Genomic DNA, 25,672 nt, shown 5'->3' with positions numbered 1-25,672 from the left:
CTGCTGTGGCTACGTGCCCAAAGTTACTCAACTAGGAAGTTGGTAGATCCAGCAGTTTTCCTAAGTTTTGGACTCTTTGCTCTTCTCACGACTTTGACTTTTCTGTAAGTGCAAAATTCTGACACCTAGCTTAGGTTTGGCATTTTCAGGGTTTGAGAAGATTCAAGCAGGGAAGTAATGGAAACAGAAAAATAAAAGACACGACTAAATTTGAAAATGCTGCAGTAGTAGCAGTGATCACATTAAGAATTTCCAGGCAACAACTTCTCATATATGCAGAAAGAGTTGGCCTCTTGCTCACAGTGACAGCGATATGAGGCTAGAAGTGTGCAACTAGCTATGGTGAAAACAGGCCTAGCTGAGAAGGCTGATGTTACAACTCAGGTGGTTTGGATGTGAGGCAAACAGGGCTTCTGCAATGGGGCAGATAAGCAAGAAGAGGAAGCCCCTTCACCTCTGGTTGCGGGAAACCAACTCACCTGGCCCTTGGGGGATGACAGGTGATTTACAATATCCAATAGGTGTGGAAATCTCAGGTGTTACTGTGGGGATGAAGTGAGGGTAGGCCTCAGCGCAGTGGTCAGGAGACGGTGAGAATAACTTAGGGGGAAGTCCTTGGTCTTGACTCTCTGGGCAGAGACTCTCTCCAGTGGGGGCCAGAGATAAGCCTAAGGTTTGGTGTCTCTTGTGTCCTGGTGGTGGTGGGTGTTTCCTGACTCCACACTGACACCCCTGAGGGAAATACTTCTGAGCACTCTTGTGGCTCATTAACCCAAACTTTGTCTTAGAGGCTGTACAGTTTCTCTTTTTCCTAAAAAATTAGTATATGCTACCTGTCAACACTTTGTTGTTCTTGTTGCTTTTCAGCATTTGCACAAAACTTTGCACTGGTTTCCATTAGTTGCGCTTTTGACTGGCTTGGTTCTGCATTTTGTCAACGTGGATGATTTTGCTGCAGATGGAAAACATAAATATTTGGTTGAAAATTCTATATTTTGGGATTTGAATCTTCTAAACCATAATGGGATGGCTAAATCTAGGGAGTTCCTGATACAAGATATGCTTAGAGAATTAGAGCGTTGATTTTGAGGTTTGGGTCAGGCCAAGGAACAACCTTGGAATTCTGATCTGAGGATGAGTTGCTAGGGTGGCTACATGAGTGGCAGAGGAGTGGGCATGATTGTGACCCCGGAGAGAATTCAGGTTCTGAGTTCTAAATTCTGCCTGAGTTCTTTCACTCATGTAATTTCTCTTGCTGGGAACTCACTCCCTTATCTCCAATACTAATTTAAAAAATTAACGTTTTCTCCAGTAGTAATTTAAGAATTTCCTTCACAATTTTTATTAAATCAACCCATTCATTCATTCATGTATTTATTAAATATATTCTTTCAGTGTGCAAATGTTTGTTGGACATGAAGTGCCAAGCACTGGGCTAGGTGCTGGAGATTCAAAACCAGCAAGGCCTTCATCTCCATCCTCAAGAAGCTTGCCACCTGGTAAATTCTATCCACATCAACTCCCCTGGCTTGGGTCAACATCATCTATCCAGTCATTTTTCAGTATTCATGTAATTGGTTTTGTGTTCAATTTATTATTTTTTTTATTTCTAAGACATTCTCCAAAGAGGCCTGCCTCCCCTAAGTGACTAGACATTTTCATTAGCAAACATTATGCTTTCTTCTTTCTTTATAGCTCCTCGTAGGTCCTGATACTTTGCAGAGAGTAGGGCCTGATACACATTGTTAATGAGAACCTAATACACATTGTTAACCTTCTCTCCATGGTGTACGAATGGTGTCAGTTAACTATTATTTTTACACATGATTATTGGTATTGCTAACGGAGATTTGAGGGTTGTTGGGGACAGAGTCAACAGATATGAAAAGGGTCACCCCAGCACAGCCTCTGTAGTCAGTCTGTAGACTAAACACAGCTTCCATTGTCCTTTCACACACCAGATACCCTAGAGACAGTCTCTTCTGAAAGTACTGTGGTATGTTTGGCACTGGTTTTTAATGACAGGGATATTAAATTAAGGCCCTATCTATCTTGGTATCTTTCCTGTGTGTTGCAACTGTTCAAGAAGTACAGCTTTGGGGAGTTCCCCTAATGAAGTGCATATACAGTAACTTTCCTTCAAGCTGTCAGTGAGGAATGCCGAGTTACTCAAGTGAATTTCAGTGACCCCTTACTCTAGAGGGAGCCCAGTGTTGGAACAAATTTTTATAAATAATACACTGCTTGCTTTGAAGCACTGATAATTTCCTCCTGTCTTTGAGGCTGTCAAATAACCAGGAGGCTTGTTGTTTCTTAGGACAAAGGTATTTTCAGAGGAACTGATCAAACTATTATTATTAATAATCTCATTACTGAGGCATCACCAATGCTTTTGTGCATTTGAGGCTACCAAATAGATTAAAGTTTTATTCTGAAAACTATGGAGGCACACAGGAACAAAGCAGCTTATGAACACAGTTGGGGGAGGGCACATTTGTGTTTGAGAGAATTGCTGTTTCATTCCTGCTGGAATGCAACCCCTTTGGAAGGGGGTCTCCTAAAGGATTGGTCACAGAAGTCCATAAAAGTAGTCATGACTACAGGCTGCCATTGTTAATGAGATTTTTTTTCTGACAAGCGCACTGATATGCTTCTTGATAAAAGAGACAAGGAAAGCTTACTATAGCCACAGACAAAGGCTACTAACAAATAAAGAAGCGATTTTGCCCTTTGCTTTGGTGGGAATCAGGAGTAAGAAGGGACTTGTGACGGGAAAGAGAGAAAAGCTCTCCTCCCTGTATCCATATTCATAGCATCAATCTTAGGAAAATGGATTCATGTGTACCAGGGTACACATGCCCTATGCTTTTCCTGTCTTGAACTGGATGTCTAAGTGGCTAGAACATTCGGCCACAGAGGCCAAGGCTGAATTGCTTCCCATAGGGAATAGTGAACTTCATGGCTCACATCCTGCCCCTGGAGACTCTGCCCAGGTGGAGCAAGCAGCCTTCAATAATAGGGTTCCCAGATAAAATATAGGGCATCCAATTCAACTTGAATATTAAATAAACAACATGTAATTATTTTAGTATAAGTAAGTTCCAAATATTGCATGGGACATATACTACAAAATGATTTGTTATTTATCTGAAATTCCAATTGGACTGGGTGTCTTGTATTTTTATTTGCTAAATTTGACAACCCTACATAGGACAGAATATGAGAGGTGGGGGCGTCAAAATACTCCTCCTACCCCTAACAAGTGGCCACAAATCACCTGTCCCTGACTTCACTCTCTGACACAGATGGCTTTGGAGCAGATGTTGTAGGTAGAGCCTGTTGTTTCCAGTAAACTTCTGAGAAAACATTCCTGTCCTTCCTGGGTCAACTCTAACTACCTCTAATCACCGCAACCACATGAATATGAGTGCAAGATAGCCTGACAAGGCACCCTGTGTGGCTTGACAGGTGTGTTCCAATGGGGAGGCAGCAATGATAGCCTGGATGGCTGTGGCAATATGGACCCTAAAGTTGGGGACACTGATTTGGGTGGGGTGTCCACTCAGCCCTCTGGGTCAGGGAGGCAGTGTGAGGCACTGGACCAGGAATACAGCCCCAAGGGGCCTTGGATACACCAAAAAGAGAAAGACCTGTGTCTCTTTCCCTCTTTCCATCCCTATCGCTTCTCCTTCCGCATTGTCTGTCATTCACTGATATTTTTCCTGCCTGTCCCCTTCCCTCAGCATCTGAATAGTGTATCCAGGGTTTAAGACCCTGTTTCTTATGTGAGCACAGGGTTTATTCTGAGAGCTTGTGCAGCAGAGGGCAAGAACCCTTCAAACCAGCTCTTCCAAGTGCTCCTGGGGTGGGGTGGGGATGGAGTGGGGCAGGGGCCTTCTTTCTCTGTTTTGAACCCAACAACCACACATATTGGGCCAGGCTTTAGGAAATTAAAAATTAAAAAAGCACACAAATCCAACATTTGTATAGGACTTCAAAGCGTATAAGTAACTCTTCATATAATATTTCATTTAATTCTAACAATTTAGGAATTGTTACAACACTCGAGGGGCTAAATGACTCATCCGAGCAACAGAGCTAGTTGTTTTTTTGTGAGGAAGACCAGCCCTGAGCTAACATCCGATGCCAATCCTCCTCTTTTTTGCTGAAGAAGACTGGCCCTGGGCTAACATCCGGGCCGATCTTCCTCTACTTTATATGGGACGCCGCCACAGCATGGCTTAACAAGCGGTGCATCGGTGCGCGCCCGGGATCAGAACCTGCGAACCCCGGGGAGCCACAGCGGAGCGTGTGCACTTAACCGCTTGTGCCACCTGGAAGGCCCCCAGAGCTAGTTTTTAATATTTGGGCCAACACCTTTTTCACTCTGTAGGGAGGAAGGCAGAGGTCACAAAGGTGTGTGAAATGTTGGAGAGGTGCAAATAGAACCTGAAGACCATCCCTATTTCTCAGTTTCACGATGAATAGGCCTTGAGGTCCTGAATGCCTGACCAGCTCCCAAGAGGGCCTGGGACAAGGGAGGTCAGACACAGCCTTCTGGGGAGAGAAATTGCTCCACACGGGCCTCCCTGACTGGGTCTGGAGCAGCCTCCTGTTTGGGTTCTTTCTCCTACATCAAGTTCACAGGGGTGACTGCTTGGTAGTACAGAGCCCTAACCGAGTTTCCAGGGGACAAAACACTGCTGGTCTCTCTTTCAGAGTGGGAGTGTTGAGAGAACTTTGTCTAGAGGAAGACGCTGCAAGGCAGAAGGCAGAGACAACCTGTGCGGTAGCAACTGAAGAGGGAATCCCCCTCCCCTCTGGTCACAGTCTCTAAACTGAGTTACGTAACTTGCTCTGGAGAACAGCATTGAGTCAAATGGGGGTGAGCAACTAGAAGTGGCTTCTGGGCAAAGGACTGAGGGTTGCTTTTCCTTCCTGGGGCCTCCAAGCTCTGTTTCATCCACAAAGACTGCTTTGATCTCATCTCTTTCAAGGAAGTATCAAGTTGGAAACCAGATATTGAGTTTAAAAGTCACATTTGAGTTAATATTTGGCAGGAGACATGCAGAACTAAAGGCAGCTGGCAGAGCGGAGCTCTGCAACAAGGTGTGGAGGTGACTCAGGTACCTGGGTGTCCTGACCCTCTTGGGGCAGTCCCTGCAGCTTCCTCTTTCCCCACAAACTAGCCATGGGGAAATCCCCACTGGGCACTATAAGAAGCCCCTGGGCTCTGTGCAGAAGCCAGCCGCTCCAACCAAGAGGACAAAATGAGCCTGCGCCTTCCCTTCCTGCTGGCCCTACTGTTCCTCCTCGGCCCAGCCGCAGGGGCCTGGGGGGATTTGGCGACCCTGGCTTCTGGCCCCAGCCCCAGCTCCTTCCCCACCTATGACTTTGGCTCCAGCTTCACCTCTGGCTCTGACTCCAGCCCCAGCCCCAGCTCCTTCCCCACCTATGACTTTGGCTCCAGCTTCACCTCTGGCTCTGACTCCAGCCCCAGCCCCAGCTCCTTCCCCACCTATGACTTTGGCTCCAGCTTCACCTCTGGCTCTGACTCTAGCCCCAGCCCCAGCTCCTTCCCCACCTATGACTTTAGCTCCAGCTTCACCTCTGGCTCTGGCTCTGGCTCCAGCTCTACGTCTGGCTCTGGCTCTGGCCCTGGCCCCAGCTCCAGCCCCAGCTCCGGCCCCAGCTCAGTGTCCCAGGTAAGGAGGTCCCAGTCTGAGATCTGCATTCATTCCCTTCCTCTCACTTTTTGGGGACCTGAATATAATTTCACAGATCTGAGCACTCTAAAAGATTTACGACTCTCTTTGTTAACTGTAGGTAGCCTGGAAATAAATTAAAGCCTAGGTGAAATAACTAAATTGTTAACAAGAGACAAAATCTCGGTTCTCCAAGTGGGGGCTTTCAGGAAACAATGTAAGCTTTAAAGAGATTCTCAAACCTGGCTGCACTTTAGAATCAGTGTAGGGTGGGGGGTTTCTAGAGCTGCCTGGGTTCCATCAGGAGGAGAACTGTTAGGGAAGGGGCCCTGCCAGTAGAAGCTCTGGAAAAGTTTGTCCAGTTGATTGCTGCCCAGCAGGGACCCTGCGGACTGTGAAGAATATCCCTTGGGGGATGAGAGCCATGATGCTCCAGTGGAGCCCTGACAGTTTCTCTAAGACTAGTTTGTAAAGCAGATGGGTGACAGAAGTAGGGGGAGGAGTCATTGGTCTTGAGGAAAGTGCTGTTACACATGGACTTTCCTCGAGGAGTGTTAACTCTTTCTCAGTCTTCCTTATAGGGAATCTTTAGAGCCATTTCCAGCTTGAAACAACAGCAGTAGCAACAAACAAACAAACCCAAAGGATACACTAGAAGGAGATTGGTCCAGCTAAACAACCTCCCTAGAATGTGTAGAGATCCCAGCTCCTTGGGGCTTTCCAAGCTAAGGCATGACTTGGGGTTGGGGAGGCCTAACTCCTTCAAAACCCGTCCCTCTGCGCTTCTATGATCTCTACTCAGGTCAGGTTGCTGCTTACGTGATCATGTCTGAATGGAAGAATCAGTGGGAAAAGGGGAGGAAAAGGCTTTTGTTTTTTGTTTTCCATTTCCCATCAGGACTATGTAGGTGATGAAAATTTGCTGATTAACACATGTGTTGGATGGGGCCCAGAGAGAAACGGCAGCAACAATGTTCATTGAGTGCCTAATAAATGCCAGGACTAGGTCAAGTACATAATATATATTATGTTACTTAATCCTAAGAGGTAGGTAAAATTACTGGTCCCATTTTAGAGATGTGAAAACGGAGGCTTAGAGAGGTGAAGTCATTGGCTTAAAGTCACTAAGCTAGCAAGTTACACAGCTCAAACTTAGTCTGCCCATGCTCTTCACCATCTCTCTCTATGCAACTTTCTATATTTTCAGGGGATATAGATGGAAACTGCTTATTTTTAAGAGGAGAATGGTTTGGTAATCATGAGCATGCACAAAGATTCTTTGTAGCCAGAAATCAGATGCATCATTTTGTTCTGTGATACTAAGTGATTTCTGGGGACAATTAGAACTAGTTAGCATTAAACAAAAAAAATCAGGTTAACAATAATAATTTACTTTGAAGCTTCATCACCAATCAGAAGCCAGTATTTGGTTATGGTTATCAGCTAAAATAATGGAAAAGAAAATATAGGTCAAGAAATGGAGAAATTCAAAATGCCTGTTGTCTGGTAAGTAGTTAAATTGCACTTAAAGCTTTTAATTTCCTTTCTGGTTTACTTATCTCCCTCTGGTGAGTCAATATCACAACTCCAACATTTTTACGGCAGACTTAAGTATCACTTCCATTATAAACCCCATTCTAGGGCTGGCTGTCAGCTTGATGAGCTCTTTGGAAAGTGGTGGAAAACTCCTTTATAACTATTGTTGAGCAAGTTCCAAATGTATCATTTTCTATATTTTGAAAATGTTGAGTACCATTATTTTATGCCTTGAATCTTTACAGGCACTTAGACCTGGCTACTCATTAGAGCCAACTGCAACCTTAAATCACAAATGTGAGTCGCACCTTCTGCTGTAGTGCTCAGAGAACTCCACCTGCCTCAGATGTCACCCCCCAAAGAAGAGGCCGCTTTCAGGGTCCTCATTTCATAGACAAGAAAAGGCTCCATGCTTCACTCACCACAGCAACCGGCAGAGTCGGAAGCACAACAAGTCACGTGCTTTTGTCATCAGGCTAAGGGGCTTGTTGAAAAAAAAGACAGTAAGGCTTTCATACTGACCATGGGCCTGATTCACTGGGCAGGAATCGGGTTTTATTTGTCTCCCTAAGGCCAGAGCCTGGCAAATTGTAGACACCAGTAAATGTTAATTGAACTCATGCTGAGTGAGAACCTATCAGTGTAAGGTGTCTTGTGGGGTACATGGGGTCCTATTTGCTCTCCACAAGCCCAAGGGGACAAGCACTTGTCTATGTCTCCCATTCCCAGGTACATTTGTATAGAGTTTAGGCGTTCACTGCAGGGAAAGATCCATCACCATTAGCTTCATTGCCTTTGAGTGGGAGGAGCAGAAACGTCTCTAATGGGAGACACTGATCAAACTTATGGACCATTTCGATGTCAGCTGAGCACACTGGGCTGATGATAAGCAGGATGGAAGCTGGGGAGTCCACAGTGCTGGGGCAGAGATGTTGAATGAAGACAGTGGAAGGCTGTCAGCAGGGCTCATAATTATTTGCCTGCCTTTCAGGTGAACTTCAGGACTGTAAGTTATTAGCTAGTGGTGTCTAGTTGATTGCCTAGAAACTGATGATCTCCATTTTTTCTGAGTTGACAGAGCTTTTCAGAGAACTCTAAGAATGGTTCAACCCTGTCTTGTGCAACTAATTAACCTTCCTCTGTCAGAATGAAATGCAAGAATTTGGGGGGTAGACAGTTATTATAATAAGCTATTTCTTCAAAAGTCCATGATGTACTGGTCCTCTTGTAAAAGCCTTGGTTTTTTTGAGCTTCAGCTGTAGTCTTTCTGTCTTCAGGGGGAGTGATAAAGCTGGTTCCAAGGGAAGCTGGTCTCTCTGACAGGCTCCCTGTAGAGCTTGTCTAGTCTTTATACATCCCCGGCAAAGACCCTTTCCTTCCCCCCATCCCAGCCCCTGTGTTCAGCATAAACCTGCTTGTCCCTCCTCCTTACTCCCCAATTCCTGCAGGTGTGGGATGTGATTGGCAAAGAAAATTGAGGCCAATGTCAAAAATTTACCTGGCATAGAGAGTTTGGGGTACAAATATATATATATGCAGATGGTCCCCTACTTAAAAATGGGTCGACTTAACGATTTTTCGACTTTATGATGGTGCAAAAGTGATACACATTCAGTAGAAACCAAACTTCGAATTTTGATTTTTGATGTTTCCCCAGGCTATCTATATGTGTTACAATACTCTCGTGTGATGCTGGGCATCAGCAGCGAGCCGCAGCTTCCATTCAGCCATGTGATCACGAGGGTAAACAACTCATACACTTAACAACCATTCTGTCCCCATCCAACCATTCTGTTTTTCACTTGAAGTACAGTATTCAATAAGTTACATGAGATATTCAACACTTTATTATAAAATACACTTTGTGTTAGATGATTTTGCCTAACTGTAGGCTAACGTAAGTGTTCTGAGCACATTTAAGGTAGGCTGGGCTAAGCTATGATGTTCGGTAGGTTAGGTGTATTAAATGCACTTTCGACCTATGATATTTTATTTTTCACTTACGATGGGTTTATTGGGATGTAACCCCATTGTAAGTCAAGGAAGATCTGTATATATATATTTTTTTTTTTCATTCTGCTCTTCTTAAAGAAGATTAGGTTAAATTAACTAAACTCAATTAGTTGTTAAATTAACAACTTAGTTGCAAAAGCCTGAATTAATTTGTCCAAAGTTCGCTGACAGAATAATCTTGATTATAGAAGCATCTAGGTCCAGCTTGTTTGGGAATCATGGGGTTGGTAGATATTAAACGCTCAGAGCACACAACCTTAGCTGTAGTCACCTTACCTCTTAAACTTTGAGAGCTGTAGCCTGCATCTCTTCAAACTCTGCAAGCCACTGACCTCCCCTTTGTAGTTTCAGAAAGAGACCCTTCAGGCTGATATTCCACAGGTGAGCTTTGGGCTGGCTGTCAGATGAGATCATTGAAGGGCACAGCCAGTCGGCTGCCAAGAGTTACTCTGTAAGGCAATAGTAGTAATAAAAAAAAAATGTTAATTGTGTTGGATCCCCTTGGGGAAGATCAAAGGGGACAAAAGAAAAACAGGATCTTTCAAACCTGTCGTTTTAAAACATGCAGCGGCACCAAAGTGTGAGCCTGAATATCTTCAAGAAAAATCAAATATTTTAAAATGACATTTCTGCAAGTGGTAAGCTGGAAAACTTAAAAGAAATTTGTACAAAACCTTCAAACTCATACACCGTTCAGTTTTTAACAAATGGCTGGTTTGTTTCCATTTTGAGGAATGTTAATTATATAATTTCCCAGGTGAAAAGAAGATGCGAATTGCACTGTATAGTTTCACTGTAACCCATATCTTGATGTTCTCTTCATTCTCTTGGAAGGCATTGGCTTGGGGTTTGGATACAGATGAGGAAAAGAAACCGAGAGAGTAGGAGGAAAAGGAAAGTGACTGATCACCTACCATGTACCAGGGACTTGGTTTACATTACTCAATTAATCTTGAGCACAACCCTGTGAAGTCAGTTATCTCCATTTGACACATGAGGAAACTGAGACTTAATGAGGGTTCACGTCCCTTAAGTGGTAGAATTAGAATTTAAACTTAGGACTCTCATCACTTCTTTATTTCCCTTTCCTGGCATCGGTACAGTAATAATTTCCTTTAAGACTCATTTAGAAAGGAGAATCTTCCTTTAGGGAAAGGTGATTGACATAGTGGTTCAGCCCAACAGGTGGAGACGTGGATGAACACTGTGCGTAATTAACCACTTGTGAAACATGGCAGTTTTAGCTTGTTTCTATGATTTTATTCATTTATGTATTGGACTCCACTTGCTTGCCTCTAAGCACTCTTTTGACAAGAGAATTTCTGTCATTCCAGTAGCCAAAAAGCTCATTTCTCAGCTTATTACTGTTGTTGAACTTATTTTTGTTTGCAGTCGTTTTCCAATTTCACTGGCTCCAAGGATGACAGCGGGACCTGCCAGTGCTCCGTTATCCTGCCGGACACCACCTTTCCTGTAGAGAGAGTGGAACGCTTGGAATACACAGCTAACATTCTCTCCGGGAAGTTCAAGACAGAGCTTTCTAAAGTAAGTTTTTTTTTCTCTTCCAACAATATCTTAATAAGAACAAATAAACAAAACAAAACACTTTTTATTCAGGACTTGATGAGCAGCCATTCTTCACTGGATCAAAGACAGCACACTTGCGTCCTGTGGAGGCGTTAACATTTACTATAGTACACCTACGGAGTTCTTTAGAGCAGGAAAAATGAGAGCACAGGAGGAAAATGGGATTGAGATTATTCACGCCATGGTAAACTCACTTCAACATTGTGGTACTCTTGCAGTTGGAAGGAAGCCGGAGATCTCACTGCAAACCCCAACTCTGCAGTTTTTATTTTGTTTTGTTGTTTCTTCTTCCTGCTGGTCTTCCCTCCAGCTCTGCTTTCTTTTCTTTCCTCTCTTCTTTCCTCTTTCTTTCTATTCTATCTTCCTTCTCTTTCACTTTTCCTTCCTATTCCCATTTCATTTCTTCTTCCTTTTGTTTTTATTTCTCCCCTTGTCTCAACCTTTGCTTTGTCAATCCCTCCTAATCTTTCTTTCCCTTTCCTTCTTAATTCTTTTGTTTTTTTGTTTTTTACTCTTTTTGGTCTGCTCTTACTTTTGGAAGGTCACTTCACCTTCTCTTCCTCTTCCGTCTCCTCCTCCACTCCCCCGAAACTTCTGCCTCTTATCCACCTTCCTTCCTCCCTCTTTTCCTGTTTCTTCCTCTTGTTCTGTCATTCCAATTTACTTTCTTCCTTTCTCCCTCTCCCTCTCTCTCTTTCTTGATATTATCTTCTGTTGTCTCAGCAGAAACATTACGTTAGATGTGTCTAACATTAGACCAAAACTGAAGGCTTCCCTGGGAATTTGAATCAAGACTAACAAGTCCCTCAGCCTTGGTAACAATCCTGACTCACATCCCCTGATTACCACTTTTCTCTGGCCAGAGGAAGTTATCCCACAGGGTTTGCTTTTCTCTGAGCTGGCTGGAGCAGTGTGAGTTGGCATTCCAGTTTTGAGCCCTTCTATCTTTTTAGCCAAGGTAAATATCAGTTAGAAGAACTCCCATTTTCTGCATCGGTGAAGTCCAAGCTAGGCTGTAATCACATTATGCATTATTTAATACACTCCATTAATTTACAAGGAGCTCTGTCTTTCCTGCAAGATTCAAAATAAGTTTTCCTGAGAGAAATTTAAGCTTAGCTACCTCAACATCCAGCATAGGTATCCTTTAAGACAAAAATTATGGTGAGACTGAGACCCTGCTTTCAACGTGAATTGGTACATAAATATTCTAAGCTAAATGAGTGTCCAGGAAGATGTGTTTGACTATTCCAGGAAGCTAGCTTCTTAAGAAATAAAATATCCTTGAATTAATCAGCAGAAAAGGCACAGCACTAAATTATAAATTCCAATCATTAATATTCATAGCCTTATTCCAGCATAATGAAGTACAGATAAGAAGTTATGCATAAAAACATAACAAGCAGAGGAAAATCCTAGGTAAAGATCTTTTGAGTTAGAGTCATTTGCTTTGAAATAGTGGAAGCTTCTGATTCGCATGTCTTCTTTGCTGGCAGGAGTGTGAAGGGCAGTTTGAAACCCCATGCTGCTCCAGGGAAAGTATGTAGCTTGCCAGGTTTGTGAGTATGGGACATTTTATTCCAATCCCGTATCGGGGGCAGGTGGCATCTGCCTTGCTAATAATTGGCAGGGAAGACGGGTGGAGTAGGTTGGAAAACTTTTAGTTCTGAAAGTGTCAGTAGCTGGTCCTAAAAGATTTGTGATTGAGGTCTAAGAAAGAAATTGACCTGCCAGCTGAGATTTGCTTAATAGATTTGATGTGAGAGGTGATAATAACAATGATAATGATAATAGTAACAGCTTTCCTTTGCACTTTTCTTAATGCTTTCAGTTCTATTTTATTCTCAAGCAACCCTTCAAGACAGATAGGCCCGGTGTTCTCCCTCCCATTTTAGGCATGGAAAAACTGAGGTTCATAAAGGAGAAGGGACATAAATGGAGAGATCATCCCTCTCTTGACTGGTTAAGCCAGGTTGGGAATTTGGGTCTTAGGAATTATCCCAGTTCTCTTTTCTCTCAGCCATGCTATCATCATCCTCCAGTGCAGACCCAAGAAGAGACGCAGTAGGTCAGTAGTGTCTTCTAATCCAGTTATCTCTTCAGCTGAGGGCTTTTGAATTTCCAGGTGAATGATTGTAGCTATCCCTAGGTTGCCTTGGAAATCACTGTTTATCTAGAGACCTGGGGGAATGCCTGTTTGCGCAGGCCAGTAGAAAAGGGTTTTGACTGCCTTACGTTGATTCATTATCTGTCAGTACACAGAGCAGACAGGGAGCTGCCTCTGCATAAGATGCTGAAAGCATTTTATCCTTTTCTGTTGTTTATGACATGTCCTCTCGTGACTATACTTAGGAAGGGGGCGGCATAAAAGGCAGCTCAGGATTTTCTTTATTGAGGATTATGGTCTTTGGGGCAAGTTATTTAATATAACACATTTGCTAATAGATCCTCATGCATTAGAAAGTTGAGGCAGCCCAGACAAGTAGCCAACCCATAAACAAACAACATTGATTAAGCAATGTTTTGTGCAGTGAAATATAATAAATTAAAAGGTCAGATTGAAAAAACCTGAAATCACTGTTTCTCTAATAATGACTGTAATTTATAGGACAACCATTATGCTAGGCATTTTATATATGTTATCTCAGGTCTTTACTATAATATTGTAAGCTTGATATCATTGATCCCAGTTTATAGGAGGAAACCAAAGCTTAAAGAAATTAAGTTATTTGCCCCTTAAGTACTGAAGTCAAATTGAACTTAGATGGGTCTAGCTCCAAAGTGCTTCATATGTCTTGGTGGTCAATTCAAGCTCAACTAATATTGTAACATTTATTTTTAAAGATATATTAAAATAACAGCGTGTTGCAAAATACAGTTACTTATTTCAAATAATCTGGCCATAACTCTGATCACAGGTTTTGAGGAACTGGCAGAAACACGAGCCAGACTAACTTTTTAGCTTGATAGCTAGCTGTACTACATCCTTATCTATTACAAGACACATTTACTGCATGGAACAACAACAAACACCCAGAACAACCCCCAGGCAAAATTTGATTCTTCGAACCCATCAATGACATAATATGTGCATAACAAAAGAATGGAAGCTCTGAACGTTAGGCTGGTGATTTGAATGTAAGCATGGATGAATCTTCTGAAGCTCAAACTTGAAGTGATGAGGAGCTTCACAGCAAAGGTGTTGACACAGGGATGTGCCCCCTTAGGGCTAGACTCATATTCTTGCTACACATCCCCAGGGAGGTTGGGCTGCCTCTGCTGAGACTGCACCTTCCAGGGAGATCTGGGATGTTCACAGAATTGTCCATGCTGTCTCAATGCTGGAGATCCATAGAAGGGTTTATACTAACAATCTACTTAAATTAGTAAATTTCACACTGTGAAGTCTTTCTGGATCATCCTCAAATTCTCTCCTGCCTTCTATAACTCCATGCATCTTCCAAGTTTTCCTGAACATCACTGAGCTTTCCTTTAAATGTCAGCTGAAAGAACCTCACTTTTTTCCTAAACAGATCTTTAGAGACCCTTCATTTTTTGACTAAACTACGGCAGGCACAGCACACACTCTCCTAGGTAGCAGACTCCAGGTTATGACTTGGTTGTCAGTGAGAATCTGGTAGAGCCACATTTTATTTAGCGGAGAAGACAGTTGAATCACTCATTTTTGTAGAACAGCAGCTGCGATATGCCACCAAAATGTTCTAGGAAAGCCGAAGGTGTTTCATTTGTTCCAAGAGCTGGAGAGGCCAAACGCCAGCAAGAATATTCATTTCACGAACTTCCATTTCTGCAACAGATTGGTAATTTATTATTCTTTTTTTTGTCGCAGGCAAGGTTATATACCTGGTTTTTGTAGAAATTGAAGGCTGGTTACCTTATCTGTGTTTGAACTTTTGACGGAGACTTGTTAGGTTTTATATACATATATCTACGTATATATAGATAGATAGATATTTTAACCTCCTTACCACCAAAATGTCAACAGCCTTATGAGCCTCCAAGTGATGGGACATCTGATGGCAGTGAGTATCAGTTGCCTGAGGAGATACACTAGAAGTGCCAAGGGCTGCATTTTCAACTTTCATTAAAATCCTCTTTGCCTGAAGCCCTAGCCCTTTACGTCTGTGGCTTATGTGTCTACGTTAATTTGCACAGTGGGGTTAAATGGAAGGGCTAAAATGACAAAAGTTAGGGCTGCCTTTCGTGTTAGAAGGATCAGAGGTCAACATCTGGCTCTGAATTCATCTAGGCACTGTGGATCAGCTACTTGACATTAGCACAGTTTGGGGAAAAGTATCACTTATGTTCAAATTTTTAAAAAGAATGTAAAACCAGCAACTTTTAATGAGCAGGTCCTTTAAAAAGCCATGGCATTTCTTTTAGAGACCAGATACAGAAAGAACCACCAACTGTGTTTGCTGAAATATCCATTTGGAGGTTCCAATTATACACTAAACCATCAAGGGAATTTTTGGAAATATTTTAGCTTAATGATCAGACTTTCAAATATATGCAACAAATGTGCAATTTAAAGGTCTTACTGCAATAAGCGTTCTTGGAATAAATGTGGGTGCACTCAATGAAATGTGCACTTTATAGTTCCACATACACTCACATATTGTATAGCAAGTTGGGTCTTTACGCCACTTTGTAAAATGCAGAAGGGCTCAAAACTCAATGCATATGGTGATCAAAGAAGGAATTCTGCTTAGTGCATTTCTCCCTCTTCTAGAAAATACTTAGATTCAGCGCTGTGGTTCTAAACAGAGGGAGGATGGTGGTGGTGGTGACTTTGCCTGCGTGAGCATTTAACAATGTCTGGGGCACTTTTGGTTATCACAGCTAGGGGTTAGGTGGATGCTGTTGGCACCTAGAGGCAAGAGTGGCTGTTAAACATCCTACAATACATAATATATCCCCCCACAAGAAAGAATGATGTAGCTCAGATTGTCAATAGTGCTGAAGTTGGGAAACCCTGATCATGTGCATTGAGGGGAGGAAGGAGGGCAAGAGACTCTGATTCGAACCACTTTAGTTTGGAGAGCTAATATCTTCAAACATTAAAATGGAGATTAAAATGTACTTGCGGATGATGATTCTGAAGCAAAATTATTTTGTTTAGGCAAGTGAAAAATACACCCCTCAAATGTAATAAATTCTTTATAGTTTGTATTTGGATAGATTAAAAAAATCTAGTTAAATATATTTTTGATCCATTTCTTTACCAAAAAAAAATATATATATATATTGACAGCAATCAAATAGTCTCTGAGGGCTTGGTAGTGGAGGAAGACTGTATGATACTACTCTGGAAATAGACTTAAGCATTTTGATTCCCCTTCAGGTGAAGGAGTATGTCCATTTAATCAGTGTGTATGAAGAGAAACTCATAAACCTAACTGTCCGAGTAGAGATCATGGAAAAGGATACCATTTCTTACACTGAACTGGACTTCGAGCTGATCAAGATAGAAGTGAAGGAGATGCAGAAACTGATCATACGGTTGAAGGAGAGTTTTGTTGGAAGCTCAGAAATTGTTAACCAGCTGGAAGTGGAGGTAAGGAATGAACTTTCTTCTCAGTGTATTAATAATAAATCCTCTTCATTGATCAAGTGCTAGGCCCGGGTTATGAATCTCTCTCTTCTGACTTCTGATTCTGTACTGTCTCATGACCATGTGGTATGTCCCATGTTCTGCTCTAGGTGGATGCCTGTCTTTGAATAGTAAGTTAAACACATTGGGAACATGTTGATTGAAGAGCAGGTATTGTCTAATGGTCAGAGTCCTGCCCCTGAACCAAATGGCCTTTCACTGTCTCTAGAAAGGAGGTGATATAAATCTGAACAACTGCATGGCCAAGCTAGATCAAGTATCTTCTCTGTTCTGGATTTATCCTCGTGAGACTAGAAAGCCACAATTTACCTGATCTTGGACTTGCTAGGTCTGTTTTTCCTTTTGAGTGATCACGTAAACCTTAATCTCTTTTGGAACTCTTCTTCACATTTTGGTAACCCTCTTTAAAGAAGTTTCTCATGAGTATGTTTTAGTGAAGACTTTTAATCTCTGTGGATAAATACCATCACATTAATGTTATGGTTAGATAATTTTTATCCATGAGAATTTTCTAGCACAGTCATGACATCAACTATAATTGAGAATTCTAGTTACACATTTTAGAATTCAACTTTTCTTTGGTGCTCACCATTCATTAGAAACTTAATTATAACACATGAGTAAACACGAGTTTATAGGAAAAGGTTATGATGAATGACCTTTAATGGACATTTGTGGATGTTTAGACTGAGCCTGTGCTCTATTATCAAAGCTGTTAAAATCTTTGCCATTTTCTTCTTGTCACACACATCTGCCTGTGATCTGACAGGCATTCACGCTAAACGGTAAAATGTATTCTTCCAAATGAAACCATTCAGAAGAATCTCAGGTGTATTCTCCAGCAATGTTTCACTAAGTGACAAACTCAGCCCTCGCATGTTTATGAAAGAAATTGCATGATAACATAAAGTCACTCTGAATTTTTATTTCCTTAGATAAGGAATTTGACTCTTGTGGTAGAGAAACTGGAGACGCTAGACAAAAACAATGTCCTTGCCATTCGCCGAGAAATCGTGGCTCTGAAGTCCAGGCTAAAAGAATGTGAAGCCTCTAAAGAAAATGTTCCTGCCACCGTCCCTCCTCCTGCTCCTGGTAAGCATGCCATATTTTTACTACATGTGCCAGGCCTTGTGAGGAGCCGAGAGCGGGGTGGGGAAGGAATTCAGGATTGCAATTGCGAAGGAAGGATGGGATTCTTGCAGTTCTCAGTTTACTCTTTCATGCTTTTAAATCTCCTCTCCTAGTAGCTCTCCATGCTATCACATTCGGGGGCTCACAGAGGAAAAGCACAGTGAGTTGATTTAAAACAGAATCCATATGTTACACGTATTCCTTTTGCATTTACTATCAGGAAAAATATCTCTCTGGTGATGGAGTTGCTATGAGGGGGCCAGGTGAAAGCTTCTGGAATCTGGGTAACATCTGTGCTCTCCTCTGGGTTTATATGATGAGCTGGGGTTATGCCTTGAATCCTGCTTCTCGCCTTCTCTCCTTCCACCTCATCATTTTTCCTTTGTGCTTTCCTTAAATGCCTGTTGGGCACCTGCTGTAGAGTGTATCCTAGGGTTCAGTGAGGATCAAAGGCATGGCCCCATCTGTCTAGTACTTGTGGGTGTACCTTGCTGTCCCTCTTGGACTGTGAGTACCTGGAGGGCAGGGACGGCCTCTCCCTCTCTAATGAATCATCCTGGGGGTCAAGTATAACATAGAGGTGGGTGCCCCATAAATACCCCTGTGAATGGAGGCAGCGGAGTGTGGGGGTCAGGAGCATGGCTTTGGGACCCCAAAGACCTGAGCTTCCCAGCTATGTGGCCACGTCAAAAAGATCCTTAATCTTCTCACTCATAAAATGGGATAATGGTAGCACCTACCTTGCAGGGTGGCTGTGAGGATTAATGAAACAAGGCGTGGGAAGCTCAGAGCTCTATGATGGGCACATATGCCTTGGCAATTGTTATTATAATTGAAGTGAAAACCTTGATGCAAACCAAGGCAGTGTCAGGTCCTTGTGTGCTTCAGCACATCCCTCCAGGTGAACTAAAGCCAGCCTCTCAGCTGCAGCATTCAGCCCTGTGCTTTAGAGATGCTGGTGTCACAGGGAAGCTCTCTCTACAGGTTGTGAGCATCTCAGCCTGAATAGGAAAGAAATCTTTTCATCAAATCATACAACTCTTGTGATTTTCCATTAATTCCTACTGCTCGCAATCTGTTTCCTTTTAGGCCATGCCTTTCTGGATCCTTCTCAGTGTAGCCGGTTTCTAGATACTGCCATAGTTATAAGCCTCTTGGTGTTGTTCAGGGGACTCTTCCTTCCCTCTGCAGTTGAGAATCTGACATAGTGTGACAAACAGAGATGGTTTAGGACAAAGGCTATGCTCTGTCCTCTGTAACAAACTAAGGCTAAATTTGGTCTGGGACCAGCTGTGTCAACCTGCATTGGAAATGAGGGCTCATTTTGCTGGGCTCCTTGATGGCAAGATTTGAAGCAATCACAACCACTGATAATACCAGAGCAAGTTTTTTTTTTCTTTTTCTTTTTCTTTTCCTTTTTTTTTTTTTTTTTCTTTTTATCTCAGTAAATCTTCATGGTATAGATTTTTCCAGCACAAGTTTCTATGTATCCCTTAGAATAAGGATGTTTTACAGCAGGAAGGAACATTCAAGACCGTCTAGCTGAGGCCCACCATGTCTCAGAGGAGGGCACTTAGGTGTTGAAGATGCTGCTTTTCCTGAGCCCACACAGGTAGTTAGTGACAGAGCTGAGGAGGAAGTGCAAGGCCTCTCGCTCCCTGGTCATGTCAGGACCCAAAGTGTCAGGTGTCAGTAACTCACAGACAGCGGTGGGGGAGAAAGTACACTGTACTTTCTTACTTACACTAAGACTTCTGTGAGCCATCCCAGCCCAGCTGCGTTGTTTAAGCAAATTAGACCCAGATTTTCTCTCACTTTCCCACAACGTTGGCTGTTCTTGGATCCCTGCCAAGCCACTTGGCCGTCCTCCAGCTTTGTTTACATTATATTTATGATGTTTATATTAAACTTTTTGTCATGTTTTTAAATCAATTTCTTTCACTTGCTCTCTTTCCGTGTAGATTGGTTGATAATGCAGAATTGGAAAATCCCTAGGCACCACAAAGTTGTGAACCTGTGGAGACTTTAAAGTTACTCGCTATTATGAGACTTTAAAATCTGGCCTGGGGGCTGGCCCAGTGGCGTAGTGGTTAAGTTTGCATGCTCCACTTCAGTGACCTGAAGTTCACAGGTTCAGATCCCAGGCATGGACCTATGTACCGCTTATCTAGCCATGCTGTGGCAGGCGTCCCACATAAAATAGAGGAAGATGGGCACAGATGTTAGCTCAAGGCCAATCTTCCTCAGCAAAAAGAGGATTGGCAACAGATGTTAGCTCAGGACTAAGCTTCCTCACCAAAAAAAAAAAAAATCTGGCCTGTCTGCTTTTTCCTGTTCTGTTCCAAAGTTGCACAGAACAAAAAAGCCTGTATGTAAGTCTCAGCTATCAAGTAATTCTGTGCTCTCTCAGCAACTCCCTGGCATTCGCAGTTAGCTGGTCAGCTTGATCTTAGAACCAGTACATGTAGTTATAGTTCAATAAAATATGTTTTCTACTTGGTTTATGCTGCAAATGGCATCCTTTTCTGCTTCATTTTATAGAACTTTCTAATCCAAAATAATTGGCCTCCTGCTCATTAATGTTTTGTCCTGAAGACAACTAGCTTTAGTCTCTCCCTGTTTTTCCCCTGAATCTAATTGACTACAGCTAGGCAGAATGTTATGCGAATGCCCAGGAGTGGATCACCATTGTGATTGGAGATGTTGGGCTCCGAGCCGACACAGAGCAGGTGCTCAGCAATGGTTGGGGATTGAGTAGGGTATGAAAGGTATGGGGTGGCCTGCCCAAGCCCCAAGCCTAGGGAAGAGCAGAGTGCTGGGGAGCATATATCCAATAATTCAGAGTCAATTTAGTTTGATCATTGTATTATTACGACCATTTTAATTGACTAATTCTCACATGTCAATTGTATTCTCCTCTTTGCCCAAACAAAGTTTAGTTGCCCAGATGAGAGAGTGCATTGGTATATCCAAGACTGTTTCCTCTGCAAGCATATCATCTTTGGCCTTTAAAAAAATGCTACTAAGCATGAGACTTTATAAAAGCCAAGTTAGGTTATTTTAAAGTCTCACCATATGACTTCCCAGGATATTTTCAGAATACTATGGCAATATCTAATGAATTGCGTGATGAAGAGATTGCCAACCAAGGCTACACTAGTGTAGAGGGTTCCTCACATTCTGCTCTATGGAGTAAATACCAGGCTCTGAAAAATTCAGACATGTATCAGGGTAGAGGGCTACTGTTTTATAAACAAGGATAAGCTGGGTTTGGGAGATTTGATCAGTCTTTCATTCCTTTATTTCACAAACATAATTTGGTGCCACTGTGTGATTGGTCCTGTTCTTGGTACTGGGGTTACCAGGATGGGTGCAGAAACCTCTAAAACCACTAACCAGGAAGGGAGACAGTCATGTAAACCTTCAATTGTAACATGATTGGATTATAGTGCAGATAGTTACTATTTATTGAGTTACATGTACATACCTTCTGTCTATTTTTTCCTAATAGTCTTGCAGAGTAGGTATAATTATTATTTTTTAACATGAAGAAACTGAGGCTCAGAGGGTTAATTAAATTGCTCAAGGAGACACAGCTAGTAAGTATTTGATTTGATTGGAGTCAAGATTTGATTGGAATCTGTCTGGCAATATTTTCACTGTACCAGGCTGCGTTCCATAGATGCTTTAATAGAGAGGTACACCTATGATTCCTGGAGTGATAAGAAAGTTCCAACAACTCATCAACCTGATTAACACCAAATTATCTTTGCTTCCTTGCTTGTGGAGCAGCTGAAAGGGTACTTTTACTCTCAGCTCCATGCTGTGTTCTCTTCTACCAGAAAATGCAAAATGATTCATACATCTTTCACAATTCTTGGATCATGGCTGGGTGATGGGTTGTTGTCCCAGTGATGGGGTAAAGCTGTATGGGAGGGTCAGGAAGGGAATGGAGTATCTTTAAGACCTTGAAATGAAAGAAAGGGCTAGGAAGCGGTGCGAGATAAGGGAGGGTGGGGAGAAGCTCAGGGTAGCTGGGTGGGGAGACGGGTACTCCAGCTGGACTAGGTGAGCAGTTGGGCATAGGGCTGGCTGTCAGTTTCAGCTTTGTTTCCAAGATGGTTTGCTGCCAGGAGTCGGGAAGCCTGCCATAGCCTTTTTACTGGTCTGTCACTGCTGTAGCCACATCCGTAGTATTGGCAACAGTGCTTAGTTCTCTTTTCTATTTCCACTTCGTTTTGACCATAGCCTGCACTCTAAAAATGGCCCAGAGGAAATAAATGATAAAGGGAAGATGAGAAAAAGGACAGGAGAGTGTTTAGGAATGACTGGGAGGTGAGGAAAAGAGATTTACGTTTTGTAGAGTTTTAATATTTATACCAGGTACAATTTTAATTTCCTGGCCAACTTCTGAAATGATGATCCATCGTTATTATTATTGTTAGTGGTAGTAGGTAATAGTAATAATAATTTTTAAGAGAAGATTATTTTGGTTCCTTCATATCTAAGGATTTCCCCATCTAGGACGGACTAGTTTATTATCTTTAACCTCATGGTAATGCTTGAATTAGTTTTATGCATCAGAAGTTTTCCTTAACTATTCTCTTGCTACCGGTTTGGGCTAGTTTCTTTCCAGGAAGGCAAGATTCACTTAAGCAAGCAATTTCTAAGTCTTCTAACCTGCAAGAAAAAAGTGATGTTCTTTCATTTCCTCAGAGTGAATGTAGTTGAATAAATAAGTTCCCGGGAAGATATTAGAACTAGAAAATCCAATTTGTAGCATATGGAAAGTCAACCAGTTTTTGTTGTCATTAAACCGAACACATCGCTAACTTTATTTTAATAATTAATGCATTGTTTCATAAACAAAAGCAAACAAGCATTCATCTGAGAGATCACTTTTAGGAGAAGAAATAATAATTTATAATTTTATTTACTATTTCTTTAGTGGAGAGCAGCCTCTTGGCTGAACACAAGTTACTTTTTTATTTATGAAATGCACATGCATTATTAAAATAAACCCGCAACTAGGTTCTGCTTAATAATACACAAAATTATATGAGGTTAGTACAGAGTGGTTTCATTTATCTACCTGTTGTATGGTTGGCTGGCTTTCCCATCAACTGTGGATTTATGAGAGCATTTAAGGAGCACGTATTTAACTCTGGAACCAAAACCTCCAGCGAATTGGAAAAATAAAAGCAAGATTTCTAGCAATGGTTTCACCTCTGAGCAGTCCTTGACTGAGAAGGAGAGAAGGGGGAGACATTTAGCAAGGAAAGGAATGGGTCTTTCCCTATCTGTCAGAGGCAGAGACTCAGAGAAAGATTTGCTCCTCCTTATCCCTCCACAATGGTAATTCCAGACAATTCTTTGGAGCTCTGTTTTGGGCTCCAGCTTACCTCATGTGCTCTCCAGCAGGATGAGGGAAAATGACCTTAAATGTACTTGAAGTTGAATTTTCTTCGTCATCCAATAAACTATCTCACTTCTTTTGGAAGGGGATTCATTAAGATCCCAGAAAACGTGTGTTCAACTCTTTGGAAAGTTACTATAAAAATAATGGAGGAATTTTATTTTATTTTTTATAGCTCATAAATGGTTTGGGTTGGCAGGCATTTCTGGGGGTGTGCAATGTGAAGGGCCAATTGCCCAGCCTGGGTCATTCACCCAAGTGTTACAGGGAACATAGATTCAGTGGGCCCGTGTGTCTGGTCTCACTTGATTGTACACACTGTGACAGTGATAGTGTCAGAATAGAAAAGATAAAACCTGTCATTCTATGGCACAGTGGAATATGGCTTATGAACAGCAAGACCCACCTTACACCTCTGCTGCAAGGTGATCATCAAGTGACCTATGTGATGGGCTATGCTTTGTGCACAAAGCAGGCAATATTGCCCTAAAATAACATCCATGGCTTCTCAAGGCTGAAATTCCACCATTGTAGGATCATCTTTCTGGATCTTTAAAATACCACTTTAAAAACTTCCTCTTCTGAGATTAGCCTGGGGCAGCATTTGTCCCTGGGGTCCCAGGGAAGGGCAGAAGGGTGAAGGGAAAGGAGACTTGCCCAGGATAATCTTCTCCTTCATCAATTCTCCCTGACCCTGGTGAATAGCACCTTCTGGTTTTATGGAAATAGGGTAGGATTCTGGGATGATCTTGCTTTCTCTATAAGAAACATCAAATAAAATCATATTTGCAAAATGCTTCCTGATAGAAGGATATTTATTAAATTCACCATGTTCCCCTTTCTTGTCTCTGGGCCCTCAAATCTATTTAATATGGCTCTTGGCAGTTTCATTATCCCCATTTTCCAGGTTGAAAGCCCATCCATGGAAATAGAAGGTAGTTCTCTCTAGAGCTGATACTAGGTTTACATTGAGACTGAAACCAAGAGAAGGTTTTGGCTCTTCTCCATCAGAACCACTGTTGTTGTTGAACCTTGACAAGAAAAATATTTATGGATTCCTTTGGTTCTTAGGATAGTAAACTATTTGCATCTTGTCGTTCATTTTCTCTAAGAATGCTGTTTTATTTCTTTGTTTGTATAGGGAGCTGTAGTCATGGTGGTGTGGTGAACATCAGCAGACCGGCCATAGTTCAGCTCAACTGGAGAGGGTTCTCCTACAAGTATGGTGCCTGGGGTCGGGATTACTCTCCTGAAAATCCAGAGAAAGGGCTGTATTGGGTGGCACCTTTGAATACAGATGGGAAACTCTTGGAATATTACAGACTGTACAACACACTAGAAGATTTGCTATTGTACACAAATGCCCGAGAGTATCGGATTGCATATGGCCAAGGCGGTGGTACAGCAGTTTACAAAAACAACATGTATGTCAACTGGTACAACACTGGGAACATTGCCAAAGTTAACCTGACCACCAACAAGGTTGCTGTGACTCAAACTCTCCCGGATGCTGCCTATAATAACCGCTTTTCATATGCTAATGTTAATTGGCAAGACATTGACTTGGCTGTGGATGAAAATGGATTGTGGGTGATTTATGCAACTGAAGCCAGCACTGGTAACATGGTGATTAGTAAACTCAATGAGACCTCACTTGTGGTGCTAAACACTTGGCACACCAAGCAGTATAAACCATCTGTTTCTAATGCCTTCATGGTATGTGGGGTTCTGTACGCTACTCGTACTGTGAACACCAAAACAGAAGAGATTTTCTACTACTATGACACACACACAGGGAAAGAGGGCACACTAGACATTACAATGCATAAGATGCAAGAAAAAGTGCAAAGCATTAACTATCACCCTTTTGACCAGAAACTTTTTGTCTATAATGATGGTTACCTTCTGAATTATGATGTTTTCTTCAAATAGGAATCCCAGCAAGATGTTTAGGTGTTAGGGTGAGAGCTAAATAAAATGTTTATTGAAAAAATGGTCTTCTCCACTTATTTAGATATCTGCAGGGGGATCCAGGAGTATATTTGCTTAGTAGTAATATTTGGGTGCATAGCTCTACCACACTAGAGACTTAGGATATTTGCCCTGATTTGATGAGTTCTCTTGGAAGCCATCTGCCTCCAAGGATGCATTTCCCTTCTGAAATAAGGTCCTTCCAGGGGAGTGAGATTATCAGAGGTCTAGGGGCTTTACGAGTCCAAGGAAGCCATCAGTGAAGTGACATTTGGAAATTAAGGAACTTAAAGAGAACTCTGTATGGCTTCTGGGGATTCTTTGTATGGGAGAGAGGGCTTAATGGCCAGTTCTCCTCCATGTAGCCCTGCTAATTCTTCCATACCTGAAAGAAACCTGGGGCTTAATCAGGCAGGTTAATATCTGAAGCTCCATGAGGGAACAAATCGCCAATTCTGTTTTTCATACTAGCACCTGGAACAATGTTCTGTATGTAGCGGATAAGTAAATTCAGCATGCTCATATTATGTCTGTAAAATGCTCTGAGTTTTCTTGAGAAAGATCCCTTTGGCCATTAGATTGTACACTGAAAATCAGTCCCTGATGAATCTGCAGAGGAGGCACTTGATTTTTCTTTTCTCCCATTGTCGACCTACGTAAGAATCAGTACAACCCTCC

At 42.1% G+C, this 25,672-nt stretch overlaps 1 protein-coding gene across 1 annotated transcript; it reads left to right on the top strand.

The window, feature by feature from the left end:
• The first annotated feature begins 5,270 nt into the window (after positions 1-5,270).
• Positions 5,271-24,955, top strand: LOC101407650 (olfactomedin-4-like). The gene is made up of 5 exons (XM_087433974.1): positions 5,271-5,448; positions 10,639-10,799; positions 16,207-16,419; positions 17,412-17,568; positions 24,165-24,955. The coding sequence occupies exons 1-5, from the start codon at positions 5,271-5,273 to the stop codon at positions 24,953-24,955; spliced, it is 1,500 nt and encodes a 499-aa protein (XP_087290100.1).
• The last annotated feature ends 717 nt before the right edge of the window (positions 24,956-25,672 follow it).

Source organism: Ceratotherium simum, chromosome 7 (assembly GCF_057802395.1).
Source record: "Ceratotherium simum simum isolate JZ-2026a chromosome 7, ASM5780239v1, whole genome shotgun sequence".
NCBI classification, from domain to species: domain Eukaryota; kingdom Metazoa; phylum Chordata; class Mammalia; order Perissodactyla; family Rhinocerotidae; genus Ceratotherium; species Ceratotherium simum.
This window is presented reverse-complemented; position numbering and strand designations above follow the sequence as displayed.